Source organism: Neovison vison, chromosome 1 (assembly GCF_020171115.1).
Source record: "Neovison vison isolate M4711 chromosome 1, ASM_NN_V1, whole genome shotgun sequence".
NCBI lineage: Eukaryota > Metazoa > Chordata > Mammalia > Carnivora > Mustelidae > Neogale > Neogale vison.
In genome coordinates this window covers 67,344,503-67,363,159 of record NC_058091.1, presented here as the reverse complement: position 1 = coordinate 67,363,159, position 18,657 = coordinate 67,344,503, and the positions used below count along the sequence as shown (strand labels likewise).

The following is an 18,657-nucleotide window of genomic DNA, read 5'->3' as shown; positions in this document are numbered from 1 at the left end:
AATAAAAAGCTAAAAATATAACATTTCCTGAAGTTAAGACAGGTGCAGTTTTGAACTTTGCTTTTTATTAGAAGAAAATATTTGACAACTCATAGTAGGCATTTACCTGAGACACAGGACAGAACACCTGATTAAACAATGGGCAGTGAGAAAGTTACTGATAATAATTGAAATCAAAATAGAATTAGCTTTATTTTTCTTATAGTAACTAATATATGTGTTTTACTACACTGTACAAAAAATGGAAAATTATCAATACTCTAAAAAACTATTAGAATCTTGAGATTTGAGTTGAATTTTTATTTCTACCATGTTTACTTTTTTAGTTTTATTATTTTCTTCCTTATATGTTTGTGATTGTTATTTACTTGATTTCTTGGATCAAATGCTTAAGTCATTTATGTTTTCTTTCTTATTTTCCAATAGGTATTTCTTGTTTTTAACCTCCTCTTTAATTGCAGTATAGTTGACATATACAATATTATATTAGTTTGAGGTGTACAACATAGTGATTCCCCATTTATATGCATTACAAATTGCTTATGATGATAAATGTAGTGACCATCTGTCACCATACAAAGTTACTGCAGTATTATTGACTAATACTCTCTGTGCTGTACTTTTAACCCCAGTGAATTATTTATTTTATACCTGGACGTTTGTACCTTTTAATCCCCTTGCATATCACCCATCCCAACCCCTGCCTTCCCTTCTGACAACTACCAGTTTCTTCTCTGTATTTTTTAGTTATTTGTTTTGTTTTTTTAGATTTCATATAAATGAAATTTTTGTCTGGTTTTTACTGTTGAGTTATAGGAGTTCTTTATATTTTTTGGATATTGACCTCTTATTGGGTATATGATTTGCAACAGTTTTCTTCCATTCTGTAGGTTGCCTTTCCATTTTGTTTGCAAGCAAAAGCTCTTTAGGTTGGTGTATCTCCCACTTGTTTATTTTTGCTTTTGTTGCCTTTGCTTATAAAGTTAGATCCAAAAATCAGGGGCTCAGTTGGTTAAGCATTTGACTTTGGCTCAGGTCCTGATCTTGGGGTCCTGGAATTGAGCCCCAGGCCCAGCTCCTTGCTCAGAGGGAGTCTGCTTCTCCCACTCGCTCTGCCCCTTCCCCAGCTTGTGGGCACAGTCTCTGTCTCTCTCCCGCTCTATCAAATAAGTAAATAGATAAATAAATAAACTTAAAATAATAAAGTTAGATCCAAAAATTCAGTGCAAAGACTGGCATCAAGGAGTTTACCACCTGTTTTCCTCTAGTATTATAATTCCCACTTTTGCATTTAAGTCTCTAATCCGTTTTGAATTAATTTTTGTGTATGGTATATGATAGTGTAGTTTTATTCTTTTGAATATGGCTGTCCAGTTTTCCTAACACTACTTATTGAAGAGACTGTCTTTTCCCCGTTGTATATTTTTATCTCCTTTTTCATAAATCAGTGGACTATATAGGCATGAGTTTTATTTCCAAACTCTATTTTGTTTTGTTGTTTTTATGCCAGTATCATTTTATTTTGATTACTGTAGCTTTGTAATATAGTTTGAAATCAGATTCCAGCTTTGTTCTTTCTCAAGATTGCTTTTATGGCTCCATACAAATTTTAGAACTGTTCGTTCTATTTCTTTGAAAAATACCAATAGAGTTTTGATAGAGATTGCATTGAATCTGTAGATTGATTTGTGGCAGCATAGACATTTTAATAATATTAATTCTTTCAATTGAGTATGGTATATCCATTTACTTATTTATTTTTCAGTTTCTTTCATCAGTGTCTTACAGTTTTCAGTGTATTGGTCTTTCACCTCCTTGCTTAAATTTATTCCTGGGTATTTTATTCTTTTTGATGCAGTTATAAAGTGAGTTTTTAAAAATTTCTCTTTCTGATAGCTTATTGCTAACGTATAGAAACAGAACAGATTTTATATATTGATTTTGTGTCTTGCAACTTTATTGAATCCGTTTATTAGTTATAGCTGTTTTGGTGGAGTCTTTTTAGGGTTTTCTGTATTTAACATCCTGTCATCCACCAGAAGTGACAATTTTACTTCTTTCCTTTCCATTTTGGATGCATTTTCTTTTTCTTGCCTAATTATTCTTGCTAGGATTTCCAATACTGTGTTGAATACAAGTTGTGAGAGTACGCATCCTTGATTCTTGATCTCAGAGTGATCTGAGGGAAAGCTTTGAGCTTTTCACCATTCAGTTGTTTGTAATGCTTCAAAAATGTAGGATGTTGCTTTCTTTTTTTAAGTACTGACTTCATGTTATATCCTTGATTTAAAACCTATGAGAGCAATAGTATTTTCTGAGGCTTCTTGCCAGATTATAGTCACATAAAATATGAACATTGAACAGCTTAAGATGAACTATGCCTGCAACCTCATTTTTAGAATCTAAGTTGCTAAAGTATAGACATAATCCTCTATTTGTATTAATTTTGAGATTCCTTTGCATTCACCAAGATTTGTTTTATACCCAGTCTTATTTTTACCCTATATATTGCCTTTGTATTCTCCCCTTAATTTGTTTTAACCTGTTTGATGTAAAAAAAAAATCTGTGTGAAACAGTAAATTTGACATAGTGTCTTCATAGTTTCTCTTTAAGTAGTGCTTTCTGTAGCCTCTCTCATGGGATGTATATCCATTAGGATTAGGTTTGGCAGCATATAACAAAAGTCTAACGTGTGGTGGGCGGTATGGAAATTGATTTTTCTCTCACAGTCATCAAGTCTGGAATTAGGAAGTGCAGTGATAATAAGGAGTCTCACTGTATCGGCCATTCGGGCATCTTCTGTCTTTCTTCCTGTTCCACTGTCCTTATCACATAGTTTCATGATCCCAGATGCCTGTTTGAGCTCCACCTCTCACATCCATACTCCAGGCAATAAAAGTGAAGAAGGGTGGAAAAGCACAACGGGGTCTTTGCTGGCTTAGTTTGATCACTCTAAGCAGTCTTTTCTTCCCAAAAGACACAAAACCATTTCATTTTACATTTCATTAACCATGACAGCGCCATGTGGCCTCTGGGCTATATCCGTTAGCAGGGAGCCTTGGAAGTATGTTGAGTATTCATTTCTCCCACAGTGTACCCAGCTAGATTCTGTTGGGTTCTGTTCACTGTGAAGGAAGGATGGGATGGGTGTTGAGGTGAGCAACTAAGAGCTTCTTCACCTCACGGTTAGTGCAGAGTTTTTATAGCAATATAGGAGACATGGTGAGGTCTAGGTGGCTCAATATCTGGGTTCTAATAGAATAATGGGAAACGATACTAAGGTATCTCTGCTCTGCCTGCTGATTTAAACTTACTTGATCTATAGTAACATCACTTTTGTGTTAATGTTATCAGATATGTGCGCTAGGTACTTTTTATACCTTCTCTGTAATCCCTACAACACTTTGTGGTAGGGCACTGTATTTCATGCCGCAAATGAGAAGACCGAGGCCCGGAGAGATTGCATAACTTGTCGCGTTCTCATAACTGGTTAAGTGATGAGTCAGTTATTGATCCCACGGTTTAAGATCAGTATTGATAACTGACTCTGTCCTCTTTATGCATCTGTCTACCCATCTAGCTATCCACTGCTACCCCTGCCCCATCCTGGCACATAAAAATTATTTGAGGTTGCCCAGACACACAGAAAACAACAAAATAAGAAGATAAGCAGATTGAAGGGAACATAATCATGAGAGAACCTGATAAGGCTTAGATAGAAGTGGTCCACAGAGCTGAATGCTCCGTCGTCCCAGAGAGGTGCTGGAAGGCTGGGTCTGACTTGTGTTCTATCAGATACTAAAAGACAGGAAAACAAGCTTGAATTTTCTTCGTTGGGACTCTGGGCATCTGCATTATTTTCATCGTATAATAATTTGAATCCTTATAAAGAATACTGGTTTTTCATATTGCAGTTTCAACGACTCTTTAAAGGTCATTATAATGGTAATATTAGTATTTTCCGGTTTTCTCTTTGCGTGTTAGTTAAGCTGAATTACTGTTACTTTATTTTGTAAGAAGTGGAAACCAAGGACACCTGCATGGCTCAGTCACTTGAGCTTTGGACTCTTGGTTTGGGCTTAGGTCATGATCTCAGTGTTGTGAGATTGAGTCCCACATAGGCTCTGCGGGATCTGCTTGAGACTCTGCCTCTCTGTCTCTCTGCCCCTCCCATGTGCGTGCATGTACACTGTCTCAAATAAATAAATAAACATAGAATCCTAGTCCAAGAGCGTTTTTTAGCTGGATAAGGGTCGTATACTTAGTAAAAACTATGGCTCACTTTTGATTGTTTATAGAAATGCTCATCTCATAGTTTTGAAAGGTACATTTTGGAAGACTGAAATCTTGACAAAAATTGTGTTGTGCTGTTTGCCAGAGCTCCTTGAAGACAAAAGATTTTGTCTTACTCGTTTTCATCCTCTGGTGTCCTCGGTGTATGGAAGATATTTGATAAGTAAATAATGAATGAATGACTGGTAAATGAGAAAAATCTGTTAACAAATGTAATTAATATTTCTCCTTTAAGTAAGCCAATTACCTAAAATAGAGGAAAAGTGGGTCCTTTTTTTTTTTTTTTTTTTTTTAACCCTTGCAAGTTGTATGAGGTGGTTTATAGTACCATTAATGATTGGACATTGGGACCACAAAGTCCAGCCCTTGAACTTGGTATATTTGGAGAATTGCCATAAATGTGCTACACCTGAAACATAGTTGTTGTAAAGGCAAGGAGCAGGAGATGAGTCTGGTAGGCTCCTGGCATGTAAAAGTTCCTTATTAATTGTAAGGAATACAAGTTAGTCCCAAATTTTGAAAGATCTTATATGACATGTTTGTTATCTTTTTAAAAATGACTTTAATGGGGAACAAAAGGAACATGATTTGCTTTGAGTAGCATTTAAAAAATAAATAATTTCTTATATTTTTATTTTCAGGATTATTTGTGAAAAATAAATTAACAGAATATTTAATTACTTTATTTTGTTTTATTTCTCAGGATGTGATCTTCGTGGTGGGAAGCTAAGTTTTTAAACTACCCCAATGGATGCAGACAGTGATGTTGCATTGGACATTCTAATTACAAATGTAGTCTGTGTTTTTAGAACAAGATGTCATTTGAACTTAAGGAAGATTGCTTTGGAGGGAGCAAATGTAATTTATAAGCGTGATGTTGGAGTAAGTATCTAAATTTTGGTATGTATGCTGCATAGACTAATTTTATAGTGCTATGAATCATATACTAAAACATATTCTCTATACAGATAGTTTATGAGCACCTTACCATGTGCCAGTTGTACTGAATACAACCCTGAGCCTTGTAGAAGTGGCCCCTCCTCCCCTGAAGTGTCAGCTTTTGGATATTCCCCATCTCCAGGACTCAGCAAAGAATTCACAGGCTACTAGAATTTGATTGTTCTTTCAATTTATTTTAAATGAAGAAGGAGACATTTATACTTGGTGTATACTTATTCAAATATAATTTTTTAGGGGCTGCTGGGTGGCACATTTGGTTAAGTGTCAGACTCTCGGTTTCAGCTCAAGTCATGGTCTCAGGGTCTTGAGATTGAGCCCCGCGTCAGACTCTGCTTTCAGCTTGGAGTCTGCTTAAGTTCCTCTCTCCCTTTAGCCCTCCCCCCACTCTCTCTCACTTTCTCTCTCTCGAATACCTGGGTGGCTCAGTGGGTTGGGCCGCTGCCTTCAGCTCGGGTCGTGATCTCGGGGTTCTGGGATCGAGTCCCGCGTCGGGCTCTCTGCTCAGCGGGGAGCCTGCTTCCTCCTCTCTCTCTGCCTGCCTCTCTGCCTACTTGTGATCTCTGTCAGGTAAATAAATAAAATCTTTAAAAATAATAATAATAATAAATAAATAAATAAATCTTTAAAAATATTCATATATATAGTTTCTTGGTTACATGAATGATGTATGACATGTATGATGCTATAATATATATGTTGTGATTTTTGTAATATATGTTAATACCCCTCTTTATTTAGCCAAAATAGTTGGTATTCTTTATGAATAAATTGCTGAAAATAATATGGTTCATATCCCAACCTGGACAGTATTAATTTTAGTTTTTGTTAGACCTGTATTATTTAAAATAGAAGCATTGATAACTTGCTTTTAACCTTATTGAGATTAATATTACAAAGGACAGTGTGTTTTCACTGGCTTTTATAAACCAAATGATGTTGAGATATAGATCTTATACATTTATTATTAAAATTATGAATGTATATGAAGTCTCTAAGCTCTAAAAATTCGATGCCAGTATACCTCAGTAAATTATCATTAGCTCTTAGTTCTAGAAACTAAGTTAAGATGAATTAAATTCAATTAAAAATTGCAATGACCTACAATTAAAGATTTTCAAGTTCATCAGTCTTGCCATCGTCACCTAAATAAAGGAATGAAGATACCTGCTAAGAAGGTTAATAAAGTGCCTAATACTGCTTTGGAACTTGAGCATGCCATGTGATAGGGAAGTCATTTTTCATAGGAGGTTAATTGAAAAAGCTGAATTGATGGATAAGGTGGTGGTGGTGAAAGACAGTTAAATGCAGAATAAACTCAGTTTAGTGTTTCTCAGCCACTTGTGTATGAAATTTGATAATATCTTTTAATTGAAGTTTAATTTGGCTCTTTGTTAAATTTTATCCTTCCAGACATTATAGCTTTCTCATTTGATAATGTGACATATGACAGAGAAAGGGTGAAACTTGAAAAGTAACAGAAGTTTTAAGGAGAATTATCCAATTCATTTATATGTTACAGTATTCAGTAAACATTTATCTCTTATGCATAATGGGCATATGATATTTTCCATAAATGAAAAATGGTAATAAAAATTTAAATTCACGTTGTTCTCTTGGACCTTAGTCCTTGATTGATTTATACTCACTCTGTAGATGATTTCATTCAAACCCACAGCCTTCAGATGCCTTTCATATCTAAGGAAAATTACATCTCTAGCTCCAACATTTGTCCTATGCTCAAGATTTGTATATTGAACTTGAATCTGTAGTAGTCCTCTCAACTGTAAGATACAATACAATGATGAGTACCATGAAGCAGAATAAAGTAGGGTCCGAGGTGAGAGCAGTGAGGGGATGGGTGCTTCGTTGGTCAGGGAAGACCTCTTTATCTGACATCTGATGAGAGACTTGAATGAAAGTGAGAATATTGAGGGAAGACTATGCCACATGAAAATATTAACAATTACTGCAAAACCCCTGAGGTTTGAATACGTTTGGCATCTTTAAGGATCCATGCAAATTGCAAATTCCAGTTACGTGGCCAGGGTGGAATGAGAGTTGAAAAGTTTGCCTGCTTGTAGTATAAGATTTCAAGTATATAGTAAGAGGTTGATATAGACCTTGTATTTTTAATTAATTTTCTTTTTTAATTAATATGTCCTTTGTGTTCAGTGTGGTACTTAAATTCAGAATGGGTGATTTGGAGAGCAATTACTTATTTCAGTCTTGGGTAAGCATCGAGTACTAGATACACTTTTATTGAAATGGCCATATGGAGCAGGAGCGTAAGTGAAAATTAATGCTTAGTATGTAAACGTGTGTTTTATTTTGTTCTTTTGCAGAAAGTATTAATGAAGCTGAGAAAACCTAGAATTACAGCTACAATTTGGTCCTCAGGAAAAATTATTTGCACTGGAGCAACAAGGTAAATTTTAATTGGATATCTTACTTTAAAATTTTTCCTTCATGGAAAGGATATTTTCCTAGACTTGAAATCATGTGTACAGTTTGTCATATTTGTCAGTATAAAATTTATTTCCTGTGTAACTGACAATCTTTTTCTTTCCTTAAAACCATAGTGAAGAAGAAGCTAAATTTGGTGCCAGACGTTTAGCCCGTAGTCTTCAGAAACTAGGTTTTCAGGTAACATTTTTTTTAAAAAATCCAAACTACAAATATTAAAGGATTTAATTTATAGAGATAAACTTTTTAATTTGATAGACTAAGGAAATCACACAGATGGGGACCTGGGTGGCTCAGTCAGTTAAATGTCTGACTTTGGCTCAGTTTGGGATCTCAGAGTCCTGGGATTGAGCCCTGCCTCGGGGCTCCCTGCTTGGGGATGGCCTGCTTCTCCCTCTGAGACCTCTGCCACTCCCCCTGATTGTGCATGCTCTCAACTCTCCCCTCTCTCTCTCTCAAATAAATAAAAATTTTAAAGGAAAAAAAAGAAATCACACAGATAACTCTTTTCATGATTGACCTTTTTCTTACTGTCCTTCAGTACAAAAATTTAGTAGCAAACTCTAAACCATGTGAGTACTTGTAAAGGACCTTGGCATTTTCGCTAACCCCTTGCTCACTGAGAGACTTACTGCCTTACAAATCAACTGCCTTTTCAATTCTTCTAGGCTGTTCACTTCTCACCAAAAAGATCTTGTTTTTGATCATCTCAAGACTGGTATGTCGGGATGGTGAGAGTAGAGAGTAGGGCATATGTGTAAAAAGTTAAAGTGTATTTGTTTTTATTTGTAGATAGCTATCACATAAATTATAAAGAAGAAAAAAGATACTAGAATGGAACCTGCATAGATTTAGGCATTTGATGGCTAAGAGTAAAGTGTTCCTTGTATTATGGTTAGTGAGAACATTACCATTATAGTAGGAACATTACCATTATAATAGGATATTGTGATTATTTAAAATATGCCAAACTTAAGTAATCTGTGCTTTAGAAACAGCTACATTATAAGTTGAAAAGAATTCACATGAATAACTAATTCCAGCTATACACCTGTATATAAGGAGTCAGAAAAGCCTGCATTCTGTAAAAATCAGAGGTATTAAAAATGACATAAATTCTAAACAAAATGCACATTGTATAAAAAGGACATTTATAAGATTGGCTTGCTGTGTCAAATCTGTGGTTTGATCCACAAAAAGTACACACTGGTTGGCGGGCTCTCACATGTAAAGTGACTGTTGCTAGCAGGTTAACTTTATCAAATATAATTTTATGGAGGCATAAATTTGAGTAAACTTAGTACGTATTATGGACTTCTTACATCGCTTGCAAGTGATGAGTAAATGAAAGAAAAAGATGAGCCGTGGTCCCCAAAGAGGTGGGTCCAGGCTGGATGGAATGAACACTGATGAAAAGTTGAGTTTCTGTCTGACTTCTTCAATCTTCCTTGAGGTGGCAGGTGCTAGAAAGGTACCAAAGTTCTAGTGGGTAGGGGGAGGGTTGGTGCTTGAGGAAAGTGATGATATTGAGAGTCTTGACTGATGGTGGTGCCCTTTTGGACAGTTTTGTGACTCATCAACTGCCTTGTGCAGGTACTCCGCTGGAGAACAGTTAATCCAGAAGTGTGGTTTTACTGGGAACATTTCAAAACATAGTAGGATATTATGGTATTCAAGTTATTGGTAGGAGTGGCTGAAGTTACTTTTTAGCCTTGGAACTTCTTGTCTTAGCATAACATTGGAAGTGTTGAGGAAAATCCCAGTTAAAAACACAGTTTTCTCACCCTGCCCCCCCCAAAAAAACAAACATAAACTAACTAAACTCATAGAAATATCATTCTATTCTACTGCATATAAGAAAATGACCTTTGGAGCTCAGAGTACACTCAGTATTTATTGACTTTTGAGTGGCAGCTTTTCCATTTTGACTCTAGAAAGAGAACTCTGCTTTAAATTTTTAATCACTCTTCTTTATCCTATCCTTGTAGATTAAATATCCCATTTAAAGTATTAAAAAAATTAGTGCTCGCTTCGGCAGCACATATACTAAAGTATTAAAAAAATTAAACATAAGATTCAGATACCCAGGTGTTTTAATCATGCAGCTATCTCAGGTTTCATTTAATTTTTTGATTAAGTTTTTGGCCTTTTATTTCCCTTTAATTACAGTTGACCCTTGAATAACACAGGCTTGAACTATGTGTATCCACATATATGCAGATGTTTTTCCATAAACATAGTATAATATATGTTCTCTTTCTTACAATTTTATTATTTTTTAAAGATTGTATTTATTTATTCAACACAGAGAGAGAGATCACAAGTAGGCAGAGAGGCAGGCAGAGAGAGACGAGGAAGCAGGCTCCCTGCTGTGCAGAGAGCCCAATGCGGGACTCGATCCCAGGACCCTGAGATCACGACCTGAGCCGAAGGCGGAGGTTTAACCTACTGAGCCACCCAGGCGCCCCATTCCTTAAAATTTTAATACCATTTTATTTTCTCTAGCCTTATTGTAAGAATACAATATATAATATAAGATGCAAAGTATGTATTAATTGTTTTATGGGTAAGTCTGCCAGTCAACTGTAGGCTATGAGTAGTTGAGTTTTGGGGGAGTCAGAAGTTACAGGTGGACTTCTGACTGGTCGGGGTACTAATCCCTCTGTTGTTCAGAGTCAACTGCATGGCATTAAGAAATCACTCGTAATCTAAAATACTATATCATATCGATGTTTAAGATGTGCTTGTTCTTTCTTGTGTGCTCTAATTCTCCCCCCCACTGTCTTTTAATATTTATTTATTTATTTATTAACATATAATGTATTATTTGTTTCAGGGATACAGGTCTCTGATTCATTAGTCTTACACACTTCACAGCACTCAGCATAGCACATTCCCTCCCCAGTGTCCATCACCCAGCCACCCCACTCCACTCCAGTCCACACCCTCCACTCCAGCAGCCCTCAGTTTGTTTTCCAAGATTAAGAGTCTCTTATGGTTTGTCTCCCTCTCTGGTTTCATCTTGTTTCATTTTTCCCTCCATTCCCCTATGATCCTCTGCCTTGTTTCTCAAATTCCACATATCACTAAGATATGATAATTGTCTTTCTCTGATTAACTTATTTCACTCAGCATAACACCCTCTAGTTCCATCCATATCACAAATGGCAAGGTTTCTTTTTTTGATGGCTGCATAATATTCCACTGTAGATATCTATACCACATCTTCTTTATCCATTCATCTGTTGATGGACATCTAGGTTCTTTCCATAGTTTGGCTGTTGTGGACACTGCTGCTGTAAACATTCAGATGCACGTGCCCCCTCGGATCACTACGTTTGTATCTTTAGGATAAATACCCAGTAGTGCGATTGCTAGGTCGTAGGGTAGTTCTATTTTCAACTTTTTGAGGAATCTCCACACTGTTTTCCAGAGTAGCTGCACCACCTTGCATTCCCACCAACAATGTAGGAGGGTTCCCCTTTCTCTGCATCCTTGCCAACATCTGTCATTTCCTGACTTGTTAACTTTAGCCATTCTGACCGTTGTGAGGTTGTGTCCCACTGTGGTTTTGATTTGTATTTCCCTGATGCGGAGTGATGTGGAGCACTTATTCATGTGCTCTAATTGTTTTGTTTTGTTTTGTTTTAAGATTTTGTTATTTATTGGAGAGAGAGAGACAGAACTACTGGTGGGGAGGGTTAGAAGGAGAGAGAAGCCTATTCCCTGCTGAGCAGGAAGCTAGAGGATTGAGGCAGTTATTTATAGTTGCCCTGATGAGCAGGGGTTTTTGTTTTTTTTTTTTCCTGATAATTTTTTTTGTTTGTTTCAAAACAATTCATTGAGTTGTCCTTCTCTCCTGCAGGTAATATTTACAGATTTTAAGGTTGTGAATGTTTTGGCGGTGTGTAACATGCCATTTGAAATCCGTTTGCCGGAATTCACGAAGAACAACAGACCTCATGCCAGGTGGGTCTTTGCCGAGTCAAGACAACTTACCAAATTTGTAATGACTTGTCAGCCTGCAAATATTTATATTCATTGTGATTTTTTTTTTTTTTTTTTTTTGGTATAGTTATGAACCTGAACTTCATCCTGCTGTGTGCTATCGGATAAAATCTCTAAGAGCTACATTACAGATTTTTTCAACAGGAAGTATCACAGTAACAGGTATTTTATGATATTGAACCCAAGCTTATGGTCAGTTATGGTTTGAATGAGGTGCCTATATCAAAATGGAAATAATGTCTCGTTTGTCCCCTTCAGTCACTTCTGCTCCTCAAGGGAAACCAGTCTCTGAACTTTTAACACTGTAGTTTTCCCTACTTTTATATACAGTTTTAAAATTGTATAGATGCTATTTTAGGTCAGTATTCTTCCACTCATTATTATTTTAGTGTGAGATTCATCCATATTATTCTATATAGTTAGAGATCATTCATTCTTATTACCGTGTAGTATCCAGGATCTGAATTACACTGTCCATAAGCATTTGGATAGTTCCCAGTTTGGAGCTATTAAGAATATTTCAGTATATATTTTCATAGTGTGATTTTTTTTTTTTTTGATTTGTGGTATCTTGCATTTAAAATATTCAAGAGAAACCCATTTTATAAACTTAATAGAGAAGAGGTTTTACGTAAGTAAAATAGTCAAATATCATTGGTAACTGTTTGTCATGTTTCATATGTATTTTGTTCTATATCTCTTGAGTCTAAGTATTTAGAAGTGGTGGTTTCAAGCAACTAGGCATAGAGAGCATTAGCACACAGGATGGCTTTAAAGGTACTGTATTTATAAATGGTATAGAAACATCACTTAGGAGTCAGGCCCAATCTTTGGCTAAAATAAGTTCAGGACATTTTCTTTGGGGTTCTTGAATTTTCTTTGTACTCCTTTAGTCCTTAGAGGAAAATACACATTATTGACACCTTTAGACTCTCAGCAGGTAAGCTTAGTTTTGACTCATCCTGTGGGTTTTCACATCTTCCTTGGAAACTTTTAAAGCCTACTGCCAGCATCTGAATCTTAAAATGGAGTGACAGGGAATAAATCCATGTGTCCCCTTCTTTCAACTCTCTCTTTCTTTTGGAGCCCAGACTTCGGAGAAGCCCCAAAGTCTATCAATAAGTACCTATAAATCTATATTTACTGAGTTAATAGATAATTAATATAATAACAAAGAGGATAATTGGATTAATTAGTATACATTACATATTTACATCTGTAACATCCTATGAAACATTAACAAGTCAGTGAACAGATTCTGAGTAGTTCCCACAGGGAAAGCACCATCCTGTGTGGGGGAGGCGAGGGGAATCAGGAAGGAACAGACCTGGATAACACGTGGTCAGTACCTTCAGAGAGTTCATAGTGGGTATAATATGTACGTTTTCAGCATCTTTCAAAAGAATTAAGTGTACTTTAGTGAAACTGCTTTTATTCAAAATAAGTTTTATGAAAATATTTCCATTGTCTCTTTTTATGTTTCTTTTTAGCTATTTAAATGGAAGGTTACCTTTTTAAAAAGCTATCCCAAGCATTATATGGATTAATTCACATATACCCTCACCTCCTTCCTGCATGTGTGTTTCCCTAATTTACTGAGTAAGCTGTGACGATGAGTGGCCAGATGAATATTAAACAGGTGGTGGGTAATGAGGACTAGTAAATCTGGGTGGGGGGACAGTTTAGACCACTTAGTTAATAACAGCTCTCTGGTTTCCCAATACTTTGGAAGCAGCTTTGTCTTCTTTACTGGGTTCCTCAGTACTCCTGCGAGCTGTGAGCATCAGCAGTATCCTAACCAAAAGCCAGGCTACAATGACCAAGAGGATAGTGACCAAAATGTCAGTCCCTTTCATCATTTCTTTTTTAATCAGCATTTAACAGCGCTGTCAGATTTTTGTATTTTTATATATACTGTCTTCACACTGCCCTAAAACGAGGTGAATAGCAGCATTTTGTGTTTCAGATTTCCTTGAATTGTCCAGAAAAAAATGTTATTCTGTTGGCTTGTGTTCTGGCTGTATAATTATGTAAAGTGCAGATCTTTTTTTTAAACAGTCAGTCCGATAGTTATGATAGTTAAACTATGTGAATGTCTTCCCTTCTGGGAAATGCAAGTTCCAGCGCTCTTTCACCCCCTTTTCCGTTACAGGGCCCAACGTAAAGGCTGTTGCAACTGCTGTGGAACAGATTTACCCATTTGTGTTTGAAAGCAGGAAAGAAATTTTATAATTCATCATGTAATTGGTTAGAATTCCTAACTGAGCACCTTTTAAAACCTGCACATTGGACTCAAAACAAAAGGAAAACTGGACCAACAGTAATTGAGGAAATAGACTCTTTTATTCATTCACGGCTACAGTGTAAGCTCCAAGCCCTTTGGATTTTATTTCAAACCTTGCTGTAATATAAAAAGGAAGTTTACAAGACATGACATTGCTGCTTTTACAAAAGGACATTCTATTTATTTTCGCAGTAATTCTCATGTCCCCGTAAGCAGAGCTGTCACAGTGTGCACTACCTTAAATTGTTTCGTTATTGTCATTATTTCTTCCCAGTTTGAGCTAATGTGTTTTATTTGTGAATAGTCTTTTACATTTTTGTATGCTGAATATGGGCACCAAAGAACCTGTAAAAGTTATCTTTTTCAATTGAATGTGCACAAATAAAAGTTTGGAAAAGATCTCTCTTCATTCTGTAACTTTTACTCCCCATTTTCTATTTTAACAAAAATTGTATTCATAATTCTTTTTTCTTTTTAATCTATGCAAGCTTAGACTTTTGCTAAAGTGTGTTGGCTTCTTTTTGAAGTGTATTTTGTAAATATATATATGCCACATGTGTATAGTATCTTTTACTGCTCTTGTTACCAAATATTAAATAGGATTTTTTTTTCTTGCAGATTAGAAATAAAAGTATGTATATAAACTCTAGGGAGCAAACCGGAGTAGAAATTTATAGATTAAGCATAATGTTTTATGTTGCTAATTTAATATGATAGAAAATGTTAAATATCTTTTAAAAGTTATAAAGGTGTAGTTTTAAGAAGCAAAACCTCTTACCTACAAGATGGATATGAGAAAGAAGCTGTGATGGGTTGTACCTCATATATACTTGTGTTATTCTGGTTAAGACTCACCTCTAGTTGTAGGAAAGTAGTAATCTTAGGTTGGTGCTGAAGGCTATACTAAGAGTCTTGTCAGGAGTTGATACATTGTGCTGTTTTAACAAGAAGTGCCCACAAGCTGCCTCTGTGCCACAGTATAATTATAATACAGTTCAACTTGAACTTGAAAGCCATTTAACAAGATAGGTCTTTCCCCTTGCTGTGTCTTATTTAATGGAGCTGAAGAGTGACTATTCAGTATTTGGGATTGCTACTCTTAAAGTTAAAATAAATATGCATTTGTGAAACACTGGCCCTCTGGCTCACCCAAGAGCCTTGGGGTAGTACACGATCAGGCTGCACCCGTGCAGCACCACTTGGGATTAGGAGTTTAGTAGAACCAACAGTAATTTCACTTAGAAATAAAGCTGAGTGGAGAGTCTAATTAACTTCCTAGTAGTAACTTAATAGAGACAATATTCCAACACAATCTTCCACTAAAACCTGAGTTTTCAAAATGTTTTGGAAGTTTCATGAAAAATCACAACATCTAATCCTCCATGTTCTAGTTCATTTTCCTTACGATATTATAAAGTCTTCCAAACCTAGCTTACATACTGCACTGAAAAACATACCTTATTTTTACATTTATTTTTTTATCCCCTTTTCTCTCGATGCCCTCCCCTGCGGTGCCTCTCACTCTTAAGTCAGGGGACAAAGGCTAGCTTTTATATTTTCTTTCTTGTGAAAAACTTAATTGTGATTTTCAAACTTCTCTTATTCTCTCTCTCTCCTGGTTTGTTGTTGTTGTTGTTTTGTTTGTGTTTTTTTTGTTTTTTGGGTTTTTTTTTTTTTTTTTTTTTTTTTACATTGTGTTTTTTGCTTCATTTTAAGATCCAGTAGGATAGGGTAAACCTCATGAAATATAGAAGATACAATTCAGTAAAGAAGTCACAGGTTCTGGGAGACTACTTTAAAAATTGAGATTTTCCACTTAGCTTTAACTAACAGTAATAAGTAACTTGTTTGGTAATGTTCACAGAAAGAGAAAAGGGGGTGGGGGGGGACATGATTATATGGCCAAGGTGCGGATCCAGATACCATAATATTTTCAGTATTCAAGTAACTTGAGAAATAGGTAATCAGTAGCTCATCAAAATGCTTTCTCAGAAAAAAGGAAGAAAGACAATCTAACTGGGTCAGGTGTCAGGGCTGCCGTGTGAGCATCGCCTGGCGAAGTGTCATGGATAACCCGCTAAACTGAACAAAGCTGGGAAGAATGAGCGCGTCTGATGTCTTCTGCTGGCTCTTCACAAGTGCTGTAAATTTTTTTTATAAATAAAAACTGTGAATATATACATACAAATGATAAGTTTTCCCCCTTTTTTATTTTTGGAAATCAAAAATCTCTGGTTAAGGGTGTATTGGGTAAAAATTTGTTTGAAGACAGAATTATTTAGTTACATACTCAGGACAGTAAAAGAAGAATACAGGAGTGTTTAAGATACTGCAGTTGAAATCACTAGTGATAAACCTAAGTTTATGAACAGTTTCCTACCCATTTATGATGAATGGCTAAAACAAGAAATTGCTAATGTATATATACAGTTTTGAACTTCGAAGAGAACATTTAACAGTTTTGTTAAATATCTTACAATCTGGGGTGCTTGACAAAAAAATTCGTATCAATTACCTGTCTTGATTTTTTTTAAATCATCTCCGCATATAATTCCACTGAGGATTCATAATAAATTTCTTAAATTGATCCTTTACAGAACACACTTTTCTTTCTCTTTCCAAAATAAAACACAAAAAACATGCTCCAACTTGCATAGGAAATGTGCTGTGGTAGAAGTAAAATCTCAAATCTCCCTTCCTCAGAACTCTCTCTGCCAATTCTCATTATGTAATACGTTTCAGAATCAGGACTTTTTAAGTCATTCTTCTGAGTCTCTGCTAATACAGTGTCACTGTTACTTACATAGATTTATAGTCTTTCAATTTTATAGGGGAGTTCCTAGATCATGTACCCTCATCAAACTGGCACAGGTTGTTAGCGGCCAATAGGAAAACTCCAGTCTAAATAACAAAATGGGTTTTGGCTCTTAAGATTCTCTATTCTTCAGGCCATACATGTTTTATTCTTTTTCAAGTTAGATTATTCATACTTTAAATTTTCGTGTGTCTCCCATAGCTTATAATAGTAATGTAATGGGTCACTACTTAAATAGATCGAGATTCTTTATTAGATTTTCTGTCATCATATCCAAGTTGGGAAAAACACCTCACCGAGTCCCAATATTCAGCTGGAGAGATACAGAAGAGAGCAGTTCACTGTTGTGTGGGGGAACCCAAGTTCCTGTTACAGTCGGTGACCTCCATTTCATCCTAGAGAAGAAAACATGATGAGGGAACTGTCCTGCTGTCTGAATGTCACTCACTGCATCTGCCGTTGTCTGCAAGGCCGCATCGGTTACAGCTCGTGTGCCATCACCTGAGGTAGTGATAGTCCTGAGGAGCGCAGAGGATTGCAGGAAGCTATGGATAGCTAGTAAGTCATCATGAAAGCCTTCCAAGGAGAGAGTTTCATAAGCTTGACTTAATAACTCACACCTAATTGATTATAAAGATTGGGATCAATCACCTGATGGCCTGACCCTTTTCTAAAGTTTTAGTAACAGGTACAACTACGTAAAAATGGTCCCCGGATTTTGAAATAGCCCTTTCTAGTCGTGTTTTTCCAAATGGATGGAAAAAATGTTTACTTTTCTCAACTATTGCAGAATTGTTTCTTTTAATATTTTATACATAAAATTCATAGAAGGGATTTTGTATTACACTGTAGTTCATAAAATAAGCTGCATTATCTTTGTACTTGTTGAACTATAATTAGGAATTATCACTGAAATCCTAGCCAGGATCCTCTCCTAATCTAGAACATAGGTGCAACTCTCCACGTTGTGTCCTGGTTCTTTTTCACAGAAGGCCCAGTGCAAGTACTGTCATAGTGGGCCAAAACCTGTGAGTTCGTGTTCAGGCCACTGAGGTGTCTGGATCATGAAGCCGCAACTGGCCTCTGCACACACATAACCTTAAGGCAAAAGTTGATCGCATTACTTGTTCATGGTTTCTCAAAGGCTGCTCTGTGAAAAGGGTGTGAGGTATTGAACCAGCCAGGATCTGTTTCACCTGGAGTCCTAGGCAGAGTAAGAAAGGGATCACGGGATCTTGTCCCTCCTTTACCTTTCAAGAGGTGGAGGTTAAAGTTTGCCTTTATAATTTCAGGGTGTCTCTAAAACTACCTCCACAACACCAGGGAGAAAACATGGGAGTGGCCAATGTGTCTTGGTACAAAGACACCCTTCTAATTGTTGTCCTACTTTACCAACATTTGCAAGGTTTGCGGCCATTAGGTCTCTGGAGAAAGCTGCCTTGGTTGTCCCCTACCACACAGACTTTTACACTCCAAGAGCTGCTCTTGGGGTTTTCTTTTTTGAAGCTGTTTTGGCACTAATTCCTCTTGATGATGACTCATAAAACAAATGTTGTTTTTCACATAGTTCCTGAAAGAGAAAGGCACTAATGAAATGTCACTCGTAGTTTATAGTACTTGGGAAAAAAAAAAAAAAAAGTACAGGCTATTATTTTTTTTTTTTTAAAGATTTTATTTATTTATTTGAGAGAGACAGTGAGAGAGAGCATGAGCGAGGAGAAGGTCAGAGAGCAAAGCAGACTCCCCATGGAGCTGGGAGCCTGATGTGGGACTCGATCCCGGGACTCCAGGATCACGCCCTGAGCCGAAGGCAGTCGTCCAACCAACTGCGCC

At 36.3% G+C, this 18,657-nt stretch overlaps 2 protein-coding genes across 4 annotated transcripts in view; one reads left to right on the top strand and one right to left on the bottom strand.

Annotated features, from left to right (window-relative positions):
- TBPL1 (TATA-box binding protein like 1) overlaps positions 1 to 14,408 on the top strand; it is a 34,975-nt gene extending 20,567 nt beyond the window's left edge. For both annotated transcript variants that reach the window (XM_044248516.1, XM_044248525.1), the window contains 6 exons: positions 4,998 to 5,176; positions 7,597 to 7,679; positions 7,834 to 7,897; positions 11,583 to 11,686; positions 11,793 to 11,887; positions 13,878 to 14,408. In XM_044248516.1, coding sequence (XP_044104451.1) covers positions 5,042 to 5,176; positions 7,597 to 7,679; positions 7,834 to 7,897; positions 11,583 to 11,686; positions 11,793 to 11,887; positions 13,878 to 13,957 — 561 coding nt within the window. In that variant the 5' untranslated portion in view covers positions 4,998 to 5,041 and the 3' untranslated portion in view covers positions 13,958 to 14,408. The remainder of the gene's footprint in view (positions 1 to 4,997; positions 5,177 to 7,596; positions 7,680 to 7,833; positions 7,898 to 11,582; positions 11,687 to 11,792; positions 11,888 to 13,877) is intronic.
- A 1,794-nt stretch (positions 14,409 to 16,202) lies between these two features.
- The window catches only part of SLC2A12 (solute carrier family 2 member 12), a 53,390-nt gene continuing 50,935 nt past the window's right edge, over positions 16,203 to 18,657 (bottom strand). Inside the window, exon 5 of one of the 2 annotated variants that reach the window (XM_044248486.1) lies at positions 16,203 to 17,219. In XM_044248486.1, coding sequence (XP_044104421.1) covers positions 17,117 to 17,219 — 103 coding nt within the window. In that variant the 3' untranslated portion in view covers positions 16,203 to 17,116. Of the gene's footprint in view, positions 18,395 to 18,657 lie in introns of both variants that reach the window. The other variant, XM_044248468.1, reaches the window with a different exon arrangement.